This window comes from Mus caroli, chromosome 9 (assembly GCF_900094665.2).
Source record: "Mus caroli chromosome 9, CAROLI_EIJ_v1.1, whole genome shotgun sequence".
In the NCBI taxonomy this organism is placed as follows: Eukaryota; Metazoa; Chordata; class Mammalia; order Rodentia; family Muridae; genus Mus; species Mus caroli.
Genome location: NC_034578.1, coordinates 96,646,433 through 96,663,405, shown reverse-complemented (window position 1 = coordinate 96,663,405; position 16,973 = coordinate 96,646,433). Strand labels below are relative to the sequence as shown.

At 41.0% G+C, this 16,973-nt stretch overlaps 1 protein-coding gene across 2 annotated transcripts in view; it reads left to right on the top strand.

Moving 5' to 3' along the window:
* Ppp2r3a (protein phosphatase 2 regulatory subunit B''alpha) overlaps positions 1 to 16,973 on the top strand; it is a 133,128-nt gene that overhangs the window by 56,386 nt on the left and 59,769 nt on the right. For both annotated transcript variants that reach the window (XM_021171945.2, XM_021171946.2), the window contains 2 exons: positions 6,641 to 6,744; positions 12,262 to 12,364. In XM_021171945.2, coding sequence (XP_021027604.1) covers positions 6,641 to 6,744; positions 12,262 to 12,364 — 207 coding nt within the window. The remainder of the gene's footprint in view (positions 1 to 6,640; positions 6,745 to 12,261; positions 12,365 to 16,973) is intronic.

Sequence of the window (16,973 nt, the reverse complement as noted above, 5' to 3'; positions counted from 1 at the left end):
CTGCTAGTAAATGGATCACAACTAGAGTGATTTAAAGAAACTGAGAGGTATTTTTTTTCTTATTCTTTCTTTATCCTCTCCCCATGTTAGAACTTACTTGATAATTCTTAGATGTTTCTACTCCAGAAATAAGAGTTTACCTGTCTGCCCTGTTTTACCTTGTGGAAAATAGTTCCACAAGAACTTACTAGAAGTCATAGAATGTGTTCATGTAAGGAAACAATTCCTTTTCTAGCATGTTGCTGTTTCTATGTATGTTATCTCCATGAACATGCACCAAATAAGCCAACTTCGGATAAATAGCCATCTAACTTAGAGGTTCTCTTTTTAGGGTATTGACTTTTCCTACCCAGTTCCTTGAGCAGTAGCTACTGTGTTAGATGACAACTAAAGATGGTAAATTCCTTGGCTAGGCTAAAGCTACAGATCTAAATAGAAAATTTAGGAAGGATAAGTAAAATCTTCATTTGGAAGTAATTTGTAATACCAAAACTCCAGAGACTAGGGAAAGTATCTATAAAGAAAGGGGGTTGAAGCATTATAGATGCTAACCACAAAAAAAAAAGAGATGACCAGGTCCTAAGACAGGTTCCAGAAACTACCGCCAAATAGGTTAGAAGCAGCTAGAAAATGTCTTCCAGATTAAAGCTAAGAACATTTTTATAGACCTTGAAGAAGGAAAGCACATCAATCTAAACTGGCTCTGTAGAGGAAGGCAGGACAGTGCAAGCAGGGAGAGCTTGAGTGTAGGAGAGTCATCTGCATGGCTAGTGCATGCTAGGTGAACAGTCAGAGTTTTTAAATCAACAAGGCTGGTTTCTATGGTTTCTAACATGCATGCACATGCGTGCGTGATGAAGCTATTTAGATGGCTTTGGAAGTGTGGTCTTGTCGGGGGAAGTGTGTCACTGGAAGTAAGCTTTGAGAGTATAAACCTTTCCATCATTTCTAGTTCACTCTCTGTTTTCTGCTTGAGGTTCAAGATTTACACTCTCAGCTTGCTCCCCTAGCCACCATGCCTGCACTCTGCCATCATAGACTTGTATTCCTCTAAATAAACTTTTCTGTGAGTTGCTCTGGTCATGGCACTGTGTATCACAGCAGTAGAAAAGTAGCTAATGCAAAGCCCATGCTGACAATGAGTCCCTCATGGTCATAGGCTTGCAGCCTGTCCTGTCCTGAATAAAGATTCCTGGAATCATCATCATCATCTCTTCCTCCTCCTCCCCTTCCTCTTCCTCTTCTTCCTCCTCTTCTTTCTCCTCCTCTCCCTCTTCCCCCTCCTCCTCTTCCTCCTCCCCTTCTTCCTCCTCCTCTTCCTCTTCCTCCTCCTCCTTCCTTCCTTCTTTCTTCTAAATATTATCAGCCCCTTGTTTAAGCAGTCTCCTCACAGCCTACTGGTCTGGCTCTCCCACCGTTGTCCTTTAGTAGCACTTTCCTGCACCATAGACAAGTAGACAGACTAGAGTAAAGGCAGGGAAGGGTTTTTTGGTTTTTTGGTAAAAGGAAGGACTTTTAACAGTTACCTGATATGGATATCAGTCCATACGTGGTATCACAGACAGTTGCCTGTATTGAAGCCAACACTGTGGAGGAGTTTTAAAACCAAAGTTGTTTTCCTTTGCTAAGCATTTAGCTAACTATTTACTGTTTGTGCTAATAATCATATGGCATAGCAGCCATTTTACATATATATTACTAGGTTAATTTTAAGATATCCCAAAATTCTTAAAAGCCAAATCTTTGTATCAACTGCTCTTAGACATTAACTGTTAGCTTAGATAGCAAAATATACTGAAATGAGAGTGTATATATATTTTTATCACAAAAGTTATTTTGAACCAGACATGATAGCACATGTCTGTGATCCCACCATTCAGGAAGTTGGAGTGACACAATGTTGAGTTAAATCTGGCCTGAGACAAAGTCCTGTCTCAAAAATAAAAGTCATGGTTATGTTCATTTGTTTTGCTTACATTTTTTTGGTTGTTGAGACTGCTATAGGTCAAGCTGTACTTGAACTTGTTTTTTTTACACTGTATCAGCTAATTTTATTAAATTCTGCCTGTTTATTCCTTAATATTTATTTATTATTTGTGTGTGTGTGTGTGTGTGTGTGTGTGTGTGTGTGTGTGTGTCCACAGAGACCAGAAGAGGGAGGGCCTCAGATTCCTCAGAGCTGGAGTTACTGTGGTTGTAAGCCACCTGCTGTGGATGCTGGGAACAAGATGGGTCCTCTGCAGGAGCAGTATTCCTCAGCCAACTAACTCTCCAGCCCTGTCTCTTTATTCTTAAACCACTTCTTTTACAACTAACTCTCCAGCCCTGTCTCTTTATTCTTAAACCACTTCTTTTACAACTGATTTTATTTAACCTAGGTTTTACTTGGCTCCTGTTTCTTAGCAGTTAACTGAATTGTGTTTATTTTCAACAATCTCTAGTCTTTTTTTTTCTTTTGGCCTCGAGGCAGTCAACTGTGTCTCTAGCACTTACTGTCCATTGTCCTACAGCAGGTTAATGTAGGAAAGGGAGAAGAGAGGCTGCCATTAAAGAACAGCGAGGGAGGAGATTGTCAGAGCAGTAAATGAATGTTTATGGGTTCTTGCAGTTTATAAAAATGTTTGGAAACCCAGCTTATGTTTGTAACCCACTCTTAGTGGCGCTCAAGTGTAGCTATAAAGACTGGAGTCAGGTTTTTAAGTGCATAGAAAACCATGTTTATGCAATCAGCATCTTTTGGTCTCTTTCAACCTGTTCATCATAGACCTCACATAGCCACAGGGAACTTAATGTCTATTAATGCCTGGTTAAATTTTTAAGGTGTACTTTATAATTTTTTTCACATTCCTTCAAGTGATGGTGGAAAAAGTGATTCAAAAATAACCCTAAGAGGGCAGTGTAGACATAGGAACTGAGCAATAGAGAGAAAAATATCTGTCACAGACAGGGCCTCTAGGATACACTGAAGGAAACAAAGGAAGCTCTCATCTGGATCCTGAGAAGCACCCCCCCAAAGCCCCCTCCCCCCGGCTCCTCTCTGCAGGTATAGCACCATCTGGACCAACTGTACATTGTGACTTAGAGGGGAGCACCTTTGTGCTTCAGTTCTTCTACCAAGTAGGATAAAAAAAAAAAATAAAAATAACCTACTCTTCTGCATGGAAAATCATGTGAACTCCATGAAGTAACAGCCTTGAGAACACTGTAACACACTGAAAGAACACAGCAGATAGGAAATAATCCCCTGCGCATATCAGAACAACCTGGCTTTAAGATTCTTACTGTTGTTGGCCATTCTTAGATCAAATTACAGGTGTTAGTCTAGTTTCCTTTACTCAGATGACTTTAATTACCACATTCATTCTTACTTTTGCTTCTTCTAAAGCTGTTTTCTAAATGTATTTTCTGTATCACTTGACACCCGTTGTCTTCCTTAAAACCTGGTTCATTCACACTGGCCCATTCTCTCCTGTGTTGCTAAAGACCCCGTTAGGTGCTCTCAGATGTATGTCACTTACTCCCCAGGCTCTTCCTGATCTCCTGGCTCCCTTTATCCTAACTCATTTACTTTCAGTAAATGTAGCCAACCATGTGTTTCTTTACAATAGGCATGGTATGGGTGCACGGGCCTTGCCATCAGGATTTTACCCATTTTCCCCCTGACTTTGTCTGCTAGGGCTGATACTTCCATGCTGCCTAACACTCAGGTGCTCTGAGAAAAGGATGACCTTTTCTAAGCTGTTTCAAAGCATTGTCATTGGTATAGTTTATTTCTGGATTTTGCCTTTGACTCATAATGAGTTCATGTAGTAACGTCTTGGTGACTTATACTACTCCTTATGAGCTGACATACCTGCACTTTAACAGCAATCATAGAAAGAAAAGGTTTTTTTCTCCCCTCACTTACAGACAGGACTTTTTATTTTTATACCTTTCTGCATCATTATTTTCAACTACTAATTTTTTTCTACTCTGCACATTTTATTTAAATGTATTTCTTTTCATGCAATATTTTAATGTTTTTTCTTCTTCCAATTCCTCCCAGATCCCACCAACAACCTTAAATGTTCTCTATCTCTCAAATAAACACATGCGTGCATGCCAAAAGGTAACAAAAAGTCCACCTCCAAAACAATGGAGTCCATTTGCGTTGGCCACCTACTTGCTCCTAGATATAGTTCTTGCCCTAGAGTGTGGTTGATACACCCAGTGACATTGGAGAAAATTGATTTTCCCTTTGCCAGCGGGTATCAATTGCAAATACTATCTCAGGGGTGAGACCCTATGTCTACTTCCTCATTGCAGTGCTAGGACTCCCTCTGGCTGGAGTGTGTGCAGTCTTGTGTGTGCCACCACTCTCTGGGCATTCATATGAGCATCAATCCTGTTGTATCTGAAGGCCCTATTTTCTTCAAGTCATTGATTACCTCTTGCTCTTACATTTTTTCTGCTCCCTCCTCTGCACAGATCCCTGAGCCATGAGCTAAGGGCTTTGGTCAAGACATCCCACGTAAAACTGAGTGCTCCAACGCCTCTCACTCCATACATTGTCCACCAGTGTTAATTCTCATCCACTGTACGAAGAAGCTTCCATAATGATGGTTGAGTGTTGCGCCGATCTGTGGGTATAGCATATGTTCCTTTAGCAGAATAATAGTAGTAGGTTTGGGAGAAAAGATCTCAACACAAGAGAATGAAAGCTCCTTAGTAGTACAAGTTGCACTACAAAAGGTGATAAGCACGTATCTCCTGGAAGGGTTTCAGCTGAAGTTGGTGATTCTCCTGATATCGAGCTGGAAACTCCTCTAGTTCTGAATAAATTCTTGATTGACTCAAGTAGTTAAAGTTTCAAATTCTTTGGCAAGCCACTTCTGTTTTGGCTTTTTTTTTTTTCCTTCATCTCTCTGGTCAATGCCTGTCTCTCCTGAAGTTCACACTCAGTCAAAGGGATGACCTTCCCAATATAGGAAGAGTATTCAAGTCGCCATTTCCTTACTAGAACCAGCACACTACTTCCAGGAAACCATGACCACCATTGTTCCTGGAGGAAGCAGTCTTTTATTTCTGCCTGTTACTTCTGTTTTTACTTTCCTTGGCTTGAATCTTGCTTCCCACATATTCTTCTCTAGCATGAGCTGGCAGCAGTCTTGGGATCTCCCATGTCCAACCAGGTCTTCCTCGGGAGCCACTGAGGAGGTCCTGTGCGGAGTTTCATACCAGGAGTAACTTGCCCGAAACCCAGTCTGCCTCCAAAGGAAACTCTTCCCTCTGCAGGACAATGATGTACAAGGAAAGTATCTTTACCTTCTAACAAACAACATGTGACCCCTTCACAGAGTTGTAGACCGGAAAGACACTTTCCATGTGTGTATAGAATTAGAAAGACTTGGAGTCTTTCTCTACTAATCTTTCTGTGTTAATGATTATTGGAAATACATTTCCCTTTAAGGAAAAACTGTTAATTTTGTAAGAACTTTTTCTTATAAGAGTAAATAGATACTATTTAAGGATAATTTTTAATTAAAGTAGAACATCTTATTAAGGAGAAGAAAACCTGGTGCTTTTTAGAGTCTTGAAGTTTTATTCTAGGTTCTTAACAAAATTTTTATAATGCACAAAATTTTATAATGCATAAAAAGATTACTTGCGATCTTCCAACATATAAATAAATGATAGCATTTTGTTGCTTACCTTCCATCTTTTACTTGAATTATAACCACTTAAATGGATTTTATAGATGTTTCCTTGCACAGCTGAGAGTTTTCAAGAGAGGATCAAATTGTGTGTGGGTGTGGGTGTGGTGCAGGTGTCCTCAGGGGTCAGATGACCCTGGAGCTGGAGTTATAGGCAGTTGGGAGCCACCTGATATGAGTGCTAGGAATCAAACTCTGGCCCTTTGTGAGAGCACTATGCTTTCTTGGCCACCAAGTCATCTCTACAGTCTCTTTTCTAGTTTAGTTTTTTGATTACTTGTTGTTGTCAATGTATTGTAAACCTGGAGCTTACTAACAATAGGCAAAGAGAAATAAGGAAGTCAGTAGTAGAGTGTTTTAACAGCAAGTGACCTGGTAATAAAAATGACTGCATTTTCTGTTCAAAAACTGAAGAACATATACAACCAGAAGTTTAGTCATTTTTTTCTAGAAGGTAGAAAAATATGTAATGTAAGAGTAGCAGGAAGAAAGCCGGGCAGTGGTGGCGCACGCCTTTAATCCCAGCACTTGGGAGGCAGGGGCAGAGGCAGGCAGATTTCTGAGTTCCAGGCCAGCCTGGTCTACAAAGTGAGTTCCAGGACAGCCAGGGCTACACAGAGAAACCCTGTCTAAAAAAAGTAAATTAAATAAATAAATAAATAAATAAATAAATAAATAAAGAGTAGCAGGAAGAGATGCTGAGTTTTTGCAGCTATTAATGGTAAGTGAATCACTTTGGAAAAAAGAAATGTCTTTCCACTTGCTTCCCTAAACATGTTGCCCTCTATTTTGTTCTTCCACTCTCCCTCTTTCTCCCTCTCTCTCTTTGGCCACAACAGCCCTTCTATCCACTCTGGCATGACAGGTAAAAGTCCATGTCTCTTCTTCTGGCCATGCCATCTCTTCCCTTCCCTTAGCTTAGTCTGTCTTATTGTTGTTGTTTGCAGGTCTGTGGCTGTCCACTCTATTGGAAAGCCCCCATGTTCAGGGCTGCAGGAGGAGAGAAGACTGGATTTGTGACAGCACAGTCATTCATTGCCATGTGGAAAAAGTAAGTACGTGAGCAGTCATTCTGAGGCTAGCAACAAATTGTGTGGTCCTTATTAGTGGTATTTATCCTATTAGCTTATTCATTTTCTTTGTATCTTACACCTACAAGTTCTCTGCACAAGACTTTGTCTTTTATGCCTTTAAATAATTCCAGGTATGGTAACACATTCCTTTAATCTTACCACTGGGTAGGCAGAGGCAAGCAGATCTGTGAGTTTGAATCCAGCCTGGTCTACATAGGTATTCCAGGCTAGCCAGGGCTATCTACTAAGACCCTGTCTCAAAAACAGGGCTATAGAGATGGCTGAGAAGTTGAGAGCACTGCTGATCTTAGGGGTGATGACCTTAGGGTGATTCCTAGCATCCACATGATGACTGAGCCTTCTGTATCTCTAGTTCTTGCCTCCTCGGGCACCAGGCATGCATGTGGTACATACAAACAGAACACCAGTACACATAATTTTTTTCTAGTTTTTAATATTATATCTTTAAACAATAAAGCAAATCTGTCGAAATACTTTTAAATAGCTATTTTGGGCAGTTTTTTTTTCTTGGTTTTACCTATAAAAGTAGAGAGTAAGCATGTAAATCCCATGGTAATGATAGAAGTAAATAGAGATTCTCTTGAAGGGCAGACCATGTGTATCACAAGAAAAGCATTCCTGCAGGCTAGAGAGGTGATTCTATGGATAAGAGTGCAAATATGAGGACTTAAGTTCAAATCCCTAGCACCCACATAAGAAGCCAGGAATGGTTGTATGTACCTGTAACCCAAGCATGAGACACAGAAGCAGAGATAGCAGGATCTCATTTGCCATCCAGTCTTATGGAAACTTCAGGTTCAGTGACGGATGCTGCTTTAAATGAATAAAGAGGTAGAAAGTGCATGTCCTCTGGCCAGCACAGCACACATGCACTGTGCCTGCACATCCCTGTGAGTGCACCGTTCTCTCCTCCCCACCCCAACACACATACACACACACTCCAGAATAAATTTTAAAAAGAAAAATATATATACAGTCTTAAATATCCAATGGAAAATTGTATCGAGTTGATTTATCAAAATCCTTGCATTCTTACAGAATATAGATATATGGCTTTTCTACATGGGGGTTCTCTGTGTAGCTGCCCTGGCTGTCATGGAGCCGTCTTTGTAGACCAAGCAGGCCTTGAACTCACAAAGATCCACCTGCCTCTGTCTTATGTAACACAGGCTGGGCTCATACTCACTAGTGATGACTCAGACTTTCTGACCTTCCTGCTTCCATTTCTCACGTTGAGGACTTGACAGGTGTGTGTTACTACAACACCAGGTGTGTGCAGGGCTGAGGACTGACTCCAAGGCTTTGTACATGCTGGCAAACACTCCATCAGCAGAGCTGTGTTTTGTCCCCTAGGTATTATTTCTTAAAACACTAAATAGGAGAGTGCTTCTCAGCCTTTCTAATGTTGTGACCTTTGAATACAGTTCTTTGAGTTTTGTTGACCTCCAGTCATAAAATTATTTCAGTGCTATGTCATAACTTATTTTGCTACTGTTATGAGCCATAATGTAAATATCTAATATACAGTATATCTAATATGTGACCTCCACAAGCACACAAAGTAGTCCTGACCCACAGGCTGAGAACTGCTAATTTAGGAGCTTAGAGCCAGTGACTTAGTTAGGGTTTCTACTGCTGTGATGAAACACCATAACTAAAAAGCAATTTGGGGAGGAAAAGGTTTATTTGACTTACATTTCCATATTGCTATTCATCATAGAAGGAAGTTAAGATAAGAACTCAAGCAGGGCAGGAACCTGGGGACAGGAGCTAATGCAGAGGCCGTGGAGGGGTACTCCTTACTGGCTTGCTCTCCATGGCTTGCTCCATCTGCTTTCTGATAGAACCCAGGACCACCAGCCTAGGAATGGAACCACCCACAATGGGCTGGGCCTTACATGGAAAATGCCTTACAGCTGGATCTTGTGGAGTCCTCTTCTCCATCAAGGTTCCCTCCTTTCAGATGACTCTAGTTTTTGTGTCTAACATAAGTCTAGCCAGCACAGTCAATCTCCCCTTTTAACTGATAAGCCTTCTTTGTACATATTCTTCTTGCTTTTTCTGGCCTACATACCCTTCCTTCTTGTAAAATGGAAATACTATTTACTTACTATTTAAACACACACATAGTATCAGTAGAATTAAACTTAGAGGATCCTGCTAATTCCTTCATACTCCTCAAAGGATCTTAGCTGCGTGACATTTGAAAACAAATGATTAATAAATGCATTCCTGGTCTTAAAATTTCCAACAGTAAATCACATTCTTTCTTTATTGTATTGGGACTGAAGTGGTAAGGGTATGCAAGACACTATCAGTTAGTACACTCCTTTACAGAACTCCACCCAAGCCAAAGGTTACAGGTACTTCCTATTGTCCCAGTGTATTCCTGGATTGGTTCTGAGTTGTTCAGATACCAAGGAATTGAAGAGCCTTAGGGGAATCTACACCAACTGGACAACACTACAGCGAGAGGAAAAGTAAGAGACTTCTTCAAAGCTAGTGGCGCACATCTTGAATCCCAGCACTTGGGAGGCAGCGGCAGGCAAATTTCTGAGTTCCAGGCCATCCTGGTCTACAGAGTAAGTTCCAGGACAGCCAGGGCTACACAGAGAAACCCTGTCTCTAACCCTCCCCCCCCCAAAAAAAAAAAAAAAACAGAAGTAGCACAAAGAAAGGAAAGACAAAAAAAGTACTAATGAGCAGCATGCACTGACAGAGGAAAAAGCGTTTGTCCTTGGGGTGGGTTTTTTCTTATTTAATAAAATTATTTTGAGAATTTTATACATGAGTACTATATTTATATCATTTCTACCCTGCCTCCCAACTTCTCCCGTGTCCCTTCCCTTGGTAGTCTCGAAATCTAGAACACGGAACAGGAAAAGATCCTAAGGCCTGAATAGTAGGAACCCCCCATCACAGTCTACATAGCACGTCCCAGGCCAGCCAGAGCTATAGACAGACTTTCATAAAAACAGACAAACATCACAGAGAACTCAGCTTCGTCTACTCCTTTCCCAGTAGCAAAATCAGAATTTGAACTGAGAATTTTGGGTTTAATTAGAATATAAAACCAGTAAAAACCAGTAGTAAGATTTAAGAATTTAAATTTATAGATGATTGGGTTTCTTCAACTCTCTTCCTTCCTTCTTTCAACTATCTATCCAGGTAGATGCCTGGCCCTGAGAAGTCCCCACCTGTAACATGAACTAGAATGTAAAGGGTAAATAACCGGCACGGCCCTTGTCAGAGGCTCTTTAGTCAGTGAGCTCAGTATTGTTGGCCAAAAACTACCTAGCAGTCCAGGAAAAGGGCAAGATGTGAGTGTTGATGAGGAGCAAGCTGTAAACAAACTGGAGGTTAAAAATAAATAGGAAACAGTCTAGCAGAAGAGATATCATAGCTAAACAGAGGAAGTGTATCTGTTGATATTATATTTTTAATATTCCAGGACAGCATGAGTAACGGAGGCTGACTATAGCAAAGCACAACTTGTGTCTAGTTAGATTTCCATGTTTACTGGGAGAGTCGCAGCCAGCTTTTAGTGGAGACTGTCTCTGAGAGGGTAGACAGAGCAGCACAGCAGCAACGGCCCCGCAGTCACATCCATCCACTGAAATGAGCTGCCATCTCTGAGGGGAAGCAGCTTCTGCATTAGACTAAAGGAACAGAAAGTCATGGTGGGCAAGTCTGCAGAAACTGCTCACCGAGGGAGTTACAGGGCACAAGCAGCTATTCCCATCAAAAGAGTCCTACTGAACGAGTGTACACTGTCAGTTACTAAAATGGTGTGGGCGCCCTCTAGTGGGAGCTCCTCTTAAAACGCCATTTAAAAGTCAGATTCTGTAAGGCAGGCTCCAGGGAACACTGAGTGAGTGAATGATGGTTTGAGTTACCATCCCTAGGAATGCGATTTGAGTTTTTGAAATTTCTTGTGATTTTCACCCTTCATAGAAAGCAGTTTGAGTATTTTATATAAAATGTTTAAGCCAAGCATAAGGGTTCATGCCTGTAAACCCAGCACTTTGAAAGCTGATGTAAGAAGATTGCTATGAATTCCTGCATAGTGTGAGCTGCAATATAAGATACTATATTTTAAGTCCAAAAAGTATTCAAGCACAAAGAATAACTGGAAGGTGATAATATAGAATTACAATATTTTGACAAAGACACATGCATCCTGACTTGCTGTGTTAGTGAGAGCTGTATAGAATTTGTATAACTAAAGTTAAATAGTGAAGTCATAAGCATAAGGAAATCATTTCCCTGCTGTCAGGATGCCTTCGGGCTGGATTTAGAACAAGCACCTTAAACTCTCCCCTCCTCTTACGACCTCTGCACTTGGTGTTGCCCAGATGCTGTAATGACTCTCACCAGGCTTCTGTGCATGCTGCCCTCCTCACCACAGCACATCTTTCTTTCCTATTTTCCTCTGCTGGGGATCTCACAGGCCTGCTCTGTGCTTTCATGACACCTGTACTCAGTACTTAATATTGTGGTGGTTCCACAGTCATACGATTCTATTCTATTGGAAACCAAACACTGAACTGTACATTCCTTATAGGGAATAAAACTATCTTATTTTCTTTTATCCAAACCCATTCAAGGCCAGATAAAATACCTGACATACAGTTTGCATTCAATAATCAATTTGATTAATGAAGGAAAATCAGAGAATCTGGAGTTAATAATTAGATATAGATGATAAGAAATAGAAAAAAATTAAATGACTCCAAAATTTCAAACCCAGAAAACAAAGACTGAGTAGCACCTTTTTCCCTATTATTGTTGTTGTTCTGGTTTTTGTTTTCAAGACACGGTTTCTGTCCTGGAACTATTTCTGTAGTCCAGGCTGGCCTAAAACTCACCAAGATTGTCCTAGTTCTGCCTTCCAAGTGTTGGCATTAAAGTCATGTGCCACCACTGCCTGGCTTAGCACCACCATTTTTACAAAAAACAAACAAACATAAAAAACAAAGTCCAGGAAGAAGTAGTTGTTTTGCGTTTTAAGTGCTTTGACTTTTCTGTCAGCGTCTATGGAACTATGGTCGGAGGTGAAGAATTCTAGAAACTCAGAACATGTGACAGAGGGCTTCGGCCTGAAGCTTGTTCTTTAAAAGTCAGAGTTTAAAGCCCTGTCAGGCTTAACTGAATGGACCTTCTCCCTAATAACACATTTTACTTTTATCAGTTAGTTTTACCCCATGGTCTCAGTCTCAAAAACGTCCCAGAAGAAAAGTTCACCATCCTGCAATTGACACTCCTTTGACAAAAGCCAGAAGCATGGAAACCATGGTCGGGGTAACAGTAGTAGGGGACTTGCACAAAGCTTACCCTTTAATTCCCAGCACTGAAAATGAAAAGACAAAGAACATTTGATTCTTAATCTAAATAGCACCGAAGTCAGCCTAAAATTACCAGCCTGTGTGTATGTTCTGAGCACCAGATCTTCCTAACCAGTGTTTCTTTTGTAGGTTGCTAAGTAACCGTCATGACGATGCTGCCAAGTTCATCTGGCTTCTGGCAAAGCCCAGCTGCAGCTATCTAGAACAAGAGGATTTTATCCCTTTACTTCAGGTGATTCTTTTTTTGTACCTTTTAAAAATGGAATTTATTTTTGGAGTATGAAAGGGAGTTTTTTGTTTGTTTCTTTGGCTGGTTGTTTCTGAAATTTTTTGTTAATAACGGCATCTTACTGCATAGCCAGTGCTAACATCAAACTTTTAATCCCAAATGCTAGGATTAAGGTATATGCCACCATATACCTTATGGTGATTTTTTTTTCATTTTAAAGTGTAACTATGCAATTGAGCTACATACATCTAGAGGCCAGATTGCTAAGAATGGTTTTCAAATTGTTTTAGTAGTAAAAAAATCTTGTTAAATGGAATCTAAAACAAAACTCAGTATAAAATAGACAAAACAGGGCTGTCCCCACTGCGTCCAGCCTCCTCCCTAGTCAATCGCAGTAAGCGTGGAAGCATCTTAGGAAACTTGAGAATTTTAACATCAACCATAGCTAAGAACCTAGCAGGAACTGATAGTGTTTGCAAGAGATAAAATCAGTTTTCTTAATGGAGTGATACTGGGTGTATCAGCAGTTCTCCAGGGCAAACCTCATTGGTCAGGAAGAGTTGGCCAACATAAAATGAACTGAGTTGCTGAGTTGTGAGGGAGGTGGAGGGACCAGGACGGGATTTTTTGGTGTTGTTTGTTTCTAAGAATGAGAAAAACAAAGTTGAGGATCAAAGTTGAGAAAGAATATAATCAAAATAATGTTGTATGAAAATTTTTAAAAATAAAGAATCTGGTCAGAAACAAGAAAAGGCTATGAAATAATCAGAATAGCTATCCTGAACTCTGTAGTCTTGGAGTTCGGAGAATCTTGACTCTTTGGTTTTCGCACATAGCTAAATGGCTCTGATTTCCCACTGAGGTGTATTTGTAACAGATTAGAATAGGAGAAAGAGCTGTGCATGATGGAGCTTGCTAGTGCCTGCCTATCATCCTAGCACTGGAGACAGCAAAGGATATAACCTACACTACTGAAATACCAAGAGCTGTCTCAAGAAACCAGTGGGTGAATGATAAAATAAGAGAATGGAAACTTGAATCAATTATACTGAGGTTTGCAAGGACAGTTGCCACTAGCCCATAAAGGTAGGCAGGAACACAGTAAAAAGAAAGCACACGTAGGAGAGAATAAAAAGACACAAAGCCTGCGTATCAGAGCACTCCAGCCTAGGAATCATTTAAGTTAAGGGCACTAGGCCTTAGTAGTACCCCGGATTTCAGGGAGGTTAGTGATTTCTATTATTTGCATAGCTCTCTATTTACTCATCCAGGGAACACGATTGTTTGGGACAATCTGCACTGATGGAACCAAATAAATGAAAGCAACAGGACACTTCTCATTTTTTCTTTTATGCTTCAGCAATGTTAAAATCTGTTGTTTCCAAATCTGTTGTTTTCTACATGTAGAAAGGATATGTCTCAGATCTTTATGAATAAATCTCAGAACTGTGTGTTTTGAGATGGAGCATTGGCCCAATGGTTAAAAGCAATGTTGCTCTTGCAGAGAACTCAGATTCTATTACCAACATCTACATGGCAGCTTTACCATCCACTTGTGGCCTCTGTGTTCACCAGGCATGTGGTGCACAGATAAACATGCAGGCAAAACACTTATACGCATAAAATAAATCCAAGTTTTTTTAAAGAAGTTTTTATTTTCTGTCACTTACTTGAGTTTTTTATATTAGCCCTTATTTGCCAGTCTGGAAGAAAATATTAATTTTCCTAAGGTTCCCTCAGTATGGAGCTGTGCCCCAGATCTGAAACTGGGGGTCATTACTGAAGTAACAGCAATCCATGGCCAGAAGATCTTTCAAATCCAGAGGATTTTAGCTTTTTCTATAAGATGATTCAGTCCCAAAATCTATCCTTTAAGTGTGTGTGTGTGCAGATGTGCGTGTCTACGTGTCTGCATGTGTGTTGTATGTATACTCTGTATTCACTGAAGCTTGAGAACGATATCCTGCTCAAGCACTCCCCACCTTATTCCTTTCAGACAGGATCTCTAATCATTAAACCTGAGCTTAGCTACTAGCCAGCAAGCTCCACGGATCCTGCTATCTTTGTCACTTATAGGGCTGGCAAAGATGTTCAACAAGGATGCAAATTTAAATAGGAGTGTGTTCAAGAGATGAATTGGAAATACACTAACTATAATCAATAACAATGTATGTTTTTGTTTGTTTTATTTTGTTTTGTTTTGAGACAAGATCTTGCTGTGTAGTCCTGGCTGTTCTGAAACTCACTGTGTAGACTGTGTTACTTAGGGTGTTACTGCTGTGAACAGACACCATGACCAAGGCAACCCTTATAAGGACAACATTTAATTGGGGCTGGCTTACAGGTGCAGAGGTGCAGTCACCTATCAAGGCAGGAGCATGGCAGCATCCAGGCAGGCCTGGTGCAAGAGGAGCAGAGAGTTCTACATCTTTATCTGAAGGCTGCTAGAAGACTGACTTCCAGGCAGCTAGGAAGAGGGTCTCAAAGCCTACTCCCATAGCGACACACTTCCTCCAACAAGGCCATACCTACTCCAGCAAGGCTATATCTCCTAATAGTATCACTCCCTGGGCCAAGCATGCTGGCCTTGAACTCAGAGATCCTCGTGCCTCTGCCTCCCAAGTGCTTAGATTAAAGGTGTGCGCCACCACACCTGGCTGTAATGTAGATTCTGGAAAGTTACTAAGAATCAGTTTTAAATGTTTTCACCACACATGAGAGAATGAATATTATGACTGCCCTGGGTATTGAGAATACATGATGGTTGAGTGCTCAGCTCTAAACGGGACATTTATACCACCCATCTGAGGCTTGGAAAATATCATGGAAAAAGGAGCAGAAAGAATATAAGAGCTGGAAGACTGGGAGAATGAGTGTGAAACGTTATCATTTCATGGCACAGCCACTGCAAATATGTTCTCAAGCACCTGCAGCTATTTGCGCTGGGCATCCACAAGCTGGGCCTATCACTGGCCATGGTTCAGGGAGGGGGTCATGGGGCCCTAACCTTCTGTCCTAATTTGCCCCTCTGCTGCTGTGACAAAACACTAGCCCAAAGCCACCTGGGAAGGAACGTACTAAGGATCTCAAGTATGGAATTGCCTACATTTAAACAGAAGAAAAGGTAGAGTCACAAAAGACTATTTTATAGTCATTTCTATGTCATTTTGGTAGTGGGCTTGGGACAGAGTGGCTGATGGCCTGCAAAGCATCATGCCTAAAATTTTTTTTTCTAATTACTGGAATACACACCTCACCCATGACTTCATCCATGAGAAAGACACAGTGCACTAGGTAGAACACAGAGTACAAGCATCAGCCCCAACTGACACTGACAAATGGAAGACCTAACTCAGAGCCAGCTGATAACACCAATGGCTGCTTTCCAACAAAGAAGGACGCCTGCAACTCCATCTCCCCCTCTTCCTGTAGGAAAGAATTTCACATGGTAAAAGCTGGATCAATAGGGTCCAAAAACTAATCGTATATTGCCTGTGTGGTGCAGTAGAAAGGGACACAGTATCACCTTTGTGGTTATTCCTGATGAAAATGTGTGAACTTAATCCACTTGAGGAAACCTTAAGACAGAGTCAAGCTGAGAGATGTATTTACCAGAACTCACTGAAAGCACCACAGTCATGAGATCAGGAAAGAAGCACCGCAGGTCAGAGCGCAGAGAGAGCAGAGAGGCTGGAGGCAGTGGACACAGGGACAGAACTGGGAAGTGGTGAAAGCTCAGTCAGCTCTGCTGTTCAGTACTCTGCGCATGTTTATTTCCTAGTTTTGATCATTGTTCTGTGCTTTGTGAGTTTGTGAGAGGAAGGAAAACGTAAAAGTTTCTCTATTTTTTATATTTATTTTATAATTTTCACAGTACATCGGAAAATCTAAAACTATTTCCAAATTTACAAAACTACAAGCAGTAAAATCCTGTTTTAAGCTGCTTTGATAGAAATTAATAGATATATCTGTTTGGACATTGCAGTTGCCTATGGCAGTTAATTTAGGAATAACTATCTCTAACAGTCTTTAGGGCCAAAATGCTTTAAAACTCCAATTAGACAATAAAAAAGCTTTCACTGTCTTATCTAATAATCCCCACAAGATCAAGATAATAGATTTTGAGATAAACAAAGTCTTTTTTAGGGGGCGGGGTTTCAAGACAGGGTTTCTCCTTGTAGCCCTGGCTGTCCTGGAACTCACTCTGTAGACCAGGCTGGCCTCGAACTCAGAAATCTGCCTGCCTCTGCCTCCCCAAGTGCTGGGATTAAAGGCGTGCACTGTTACTGCCCAGCTGATAAGCAAATTCTTAAATTAAAAACAAATTTGTCCACGTAATTTTCCTCTTTAGATCAGGCAAGCCTCATCTGTGGAATCTTCGAGTCTTGTCTCTTCTTTCCCTGTAGGAGTACAAGTGTGCTCGCACACCTGGCTACAGTAGCGCAGAAAACAAACTGCGGGCCAGTAGCATGGCTCTGCCGCTTCCCCCACCCCAGGGTTTCATGCCCCTAGATTAAGAAAGAAAATCGCCGGGCGTGGTGGCGCACGCCTTTAATCCCAGCACTCGGGAGGCAGAGGCAGGCGGATTTCTGAGTTCGAGGCCAGCCTGGTC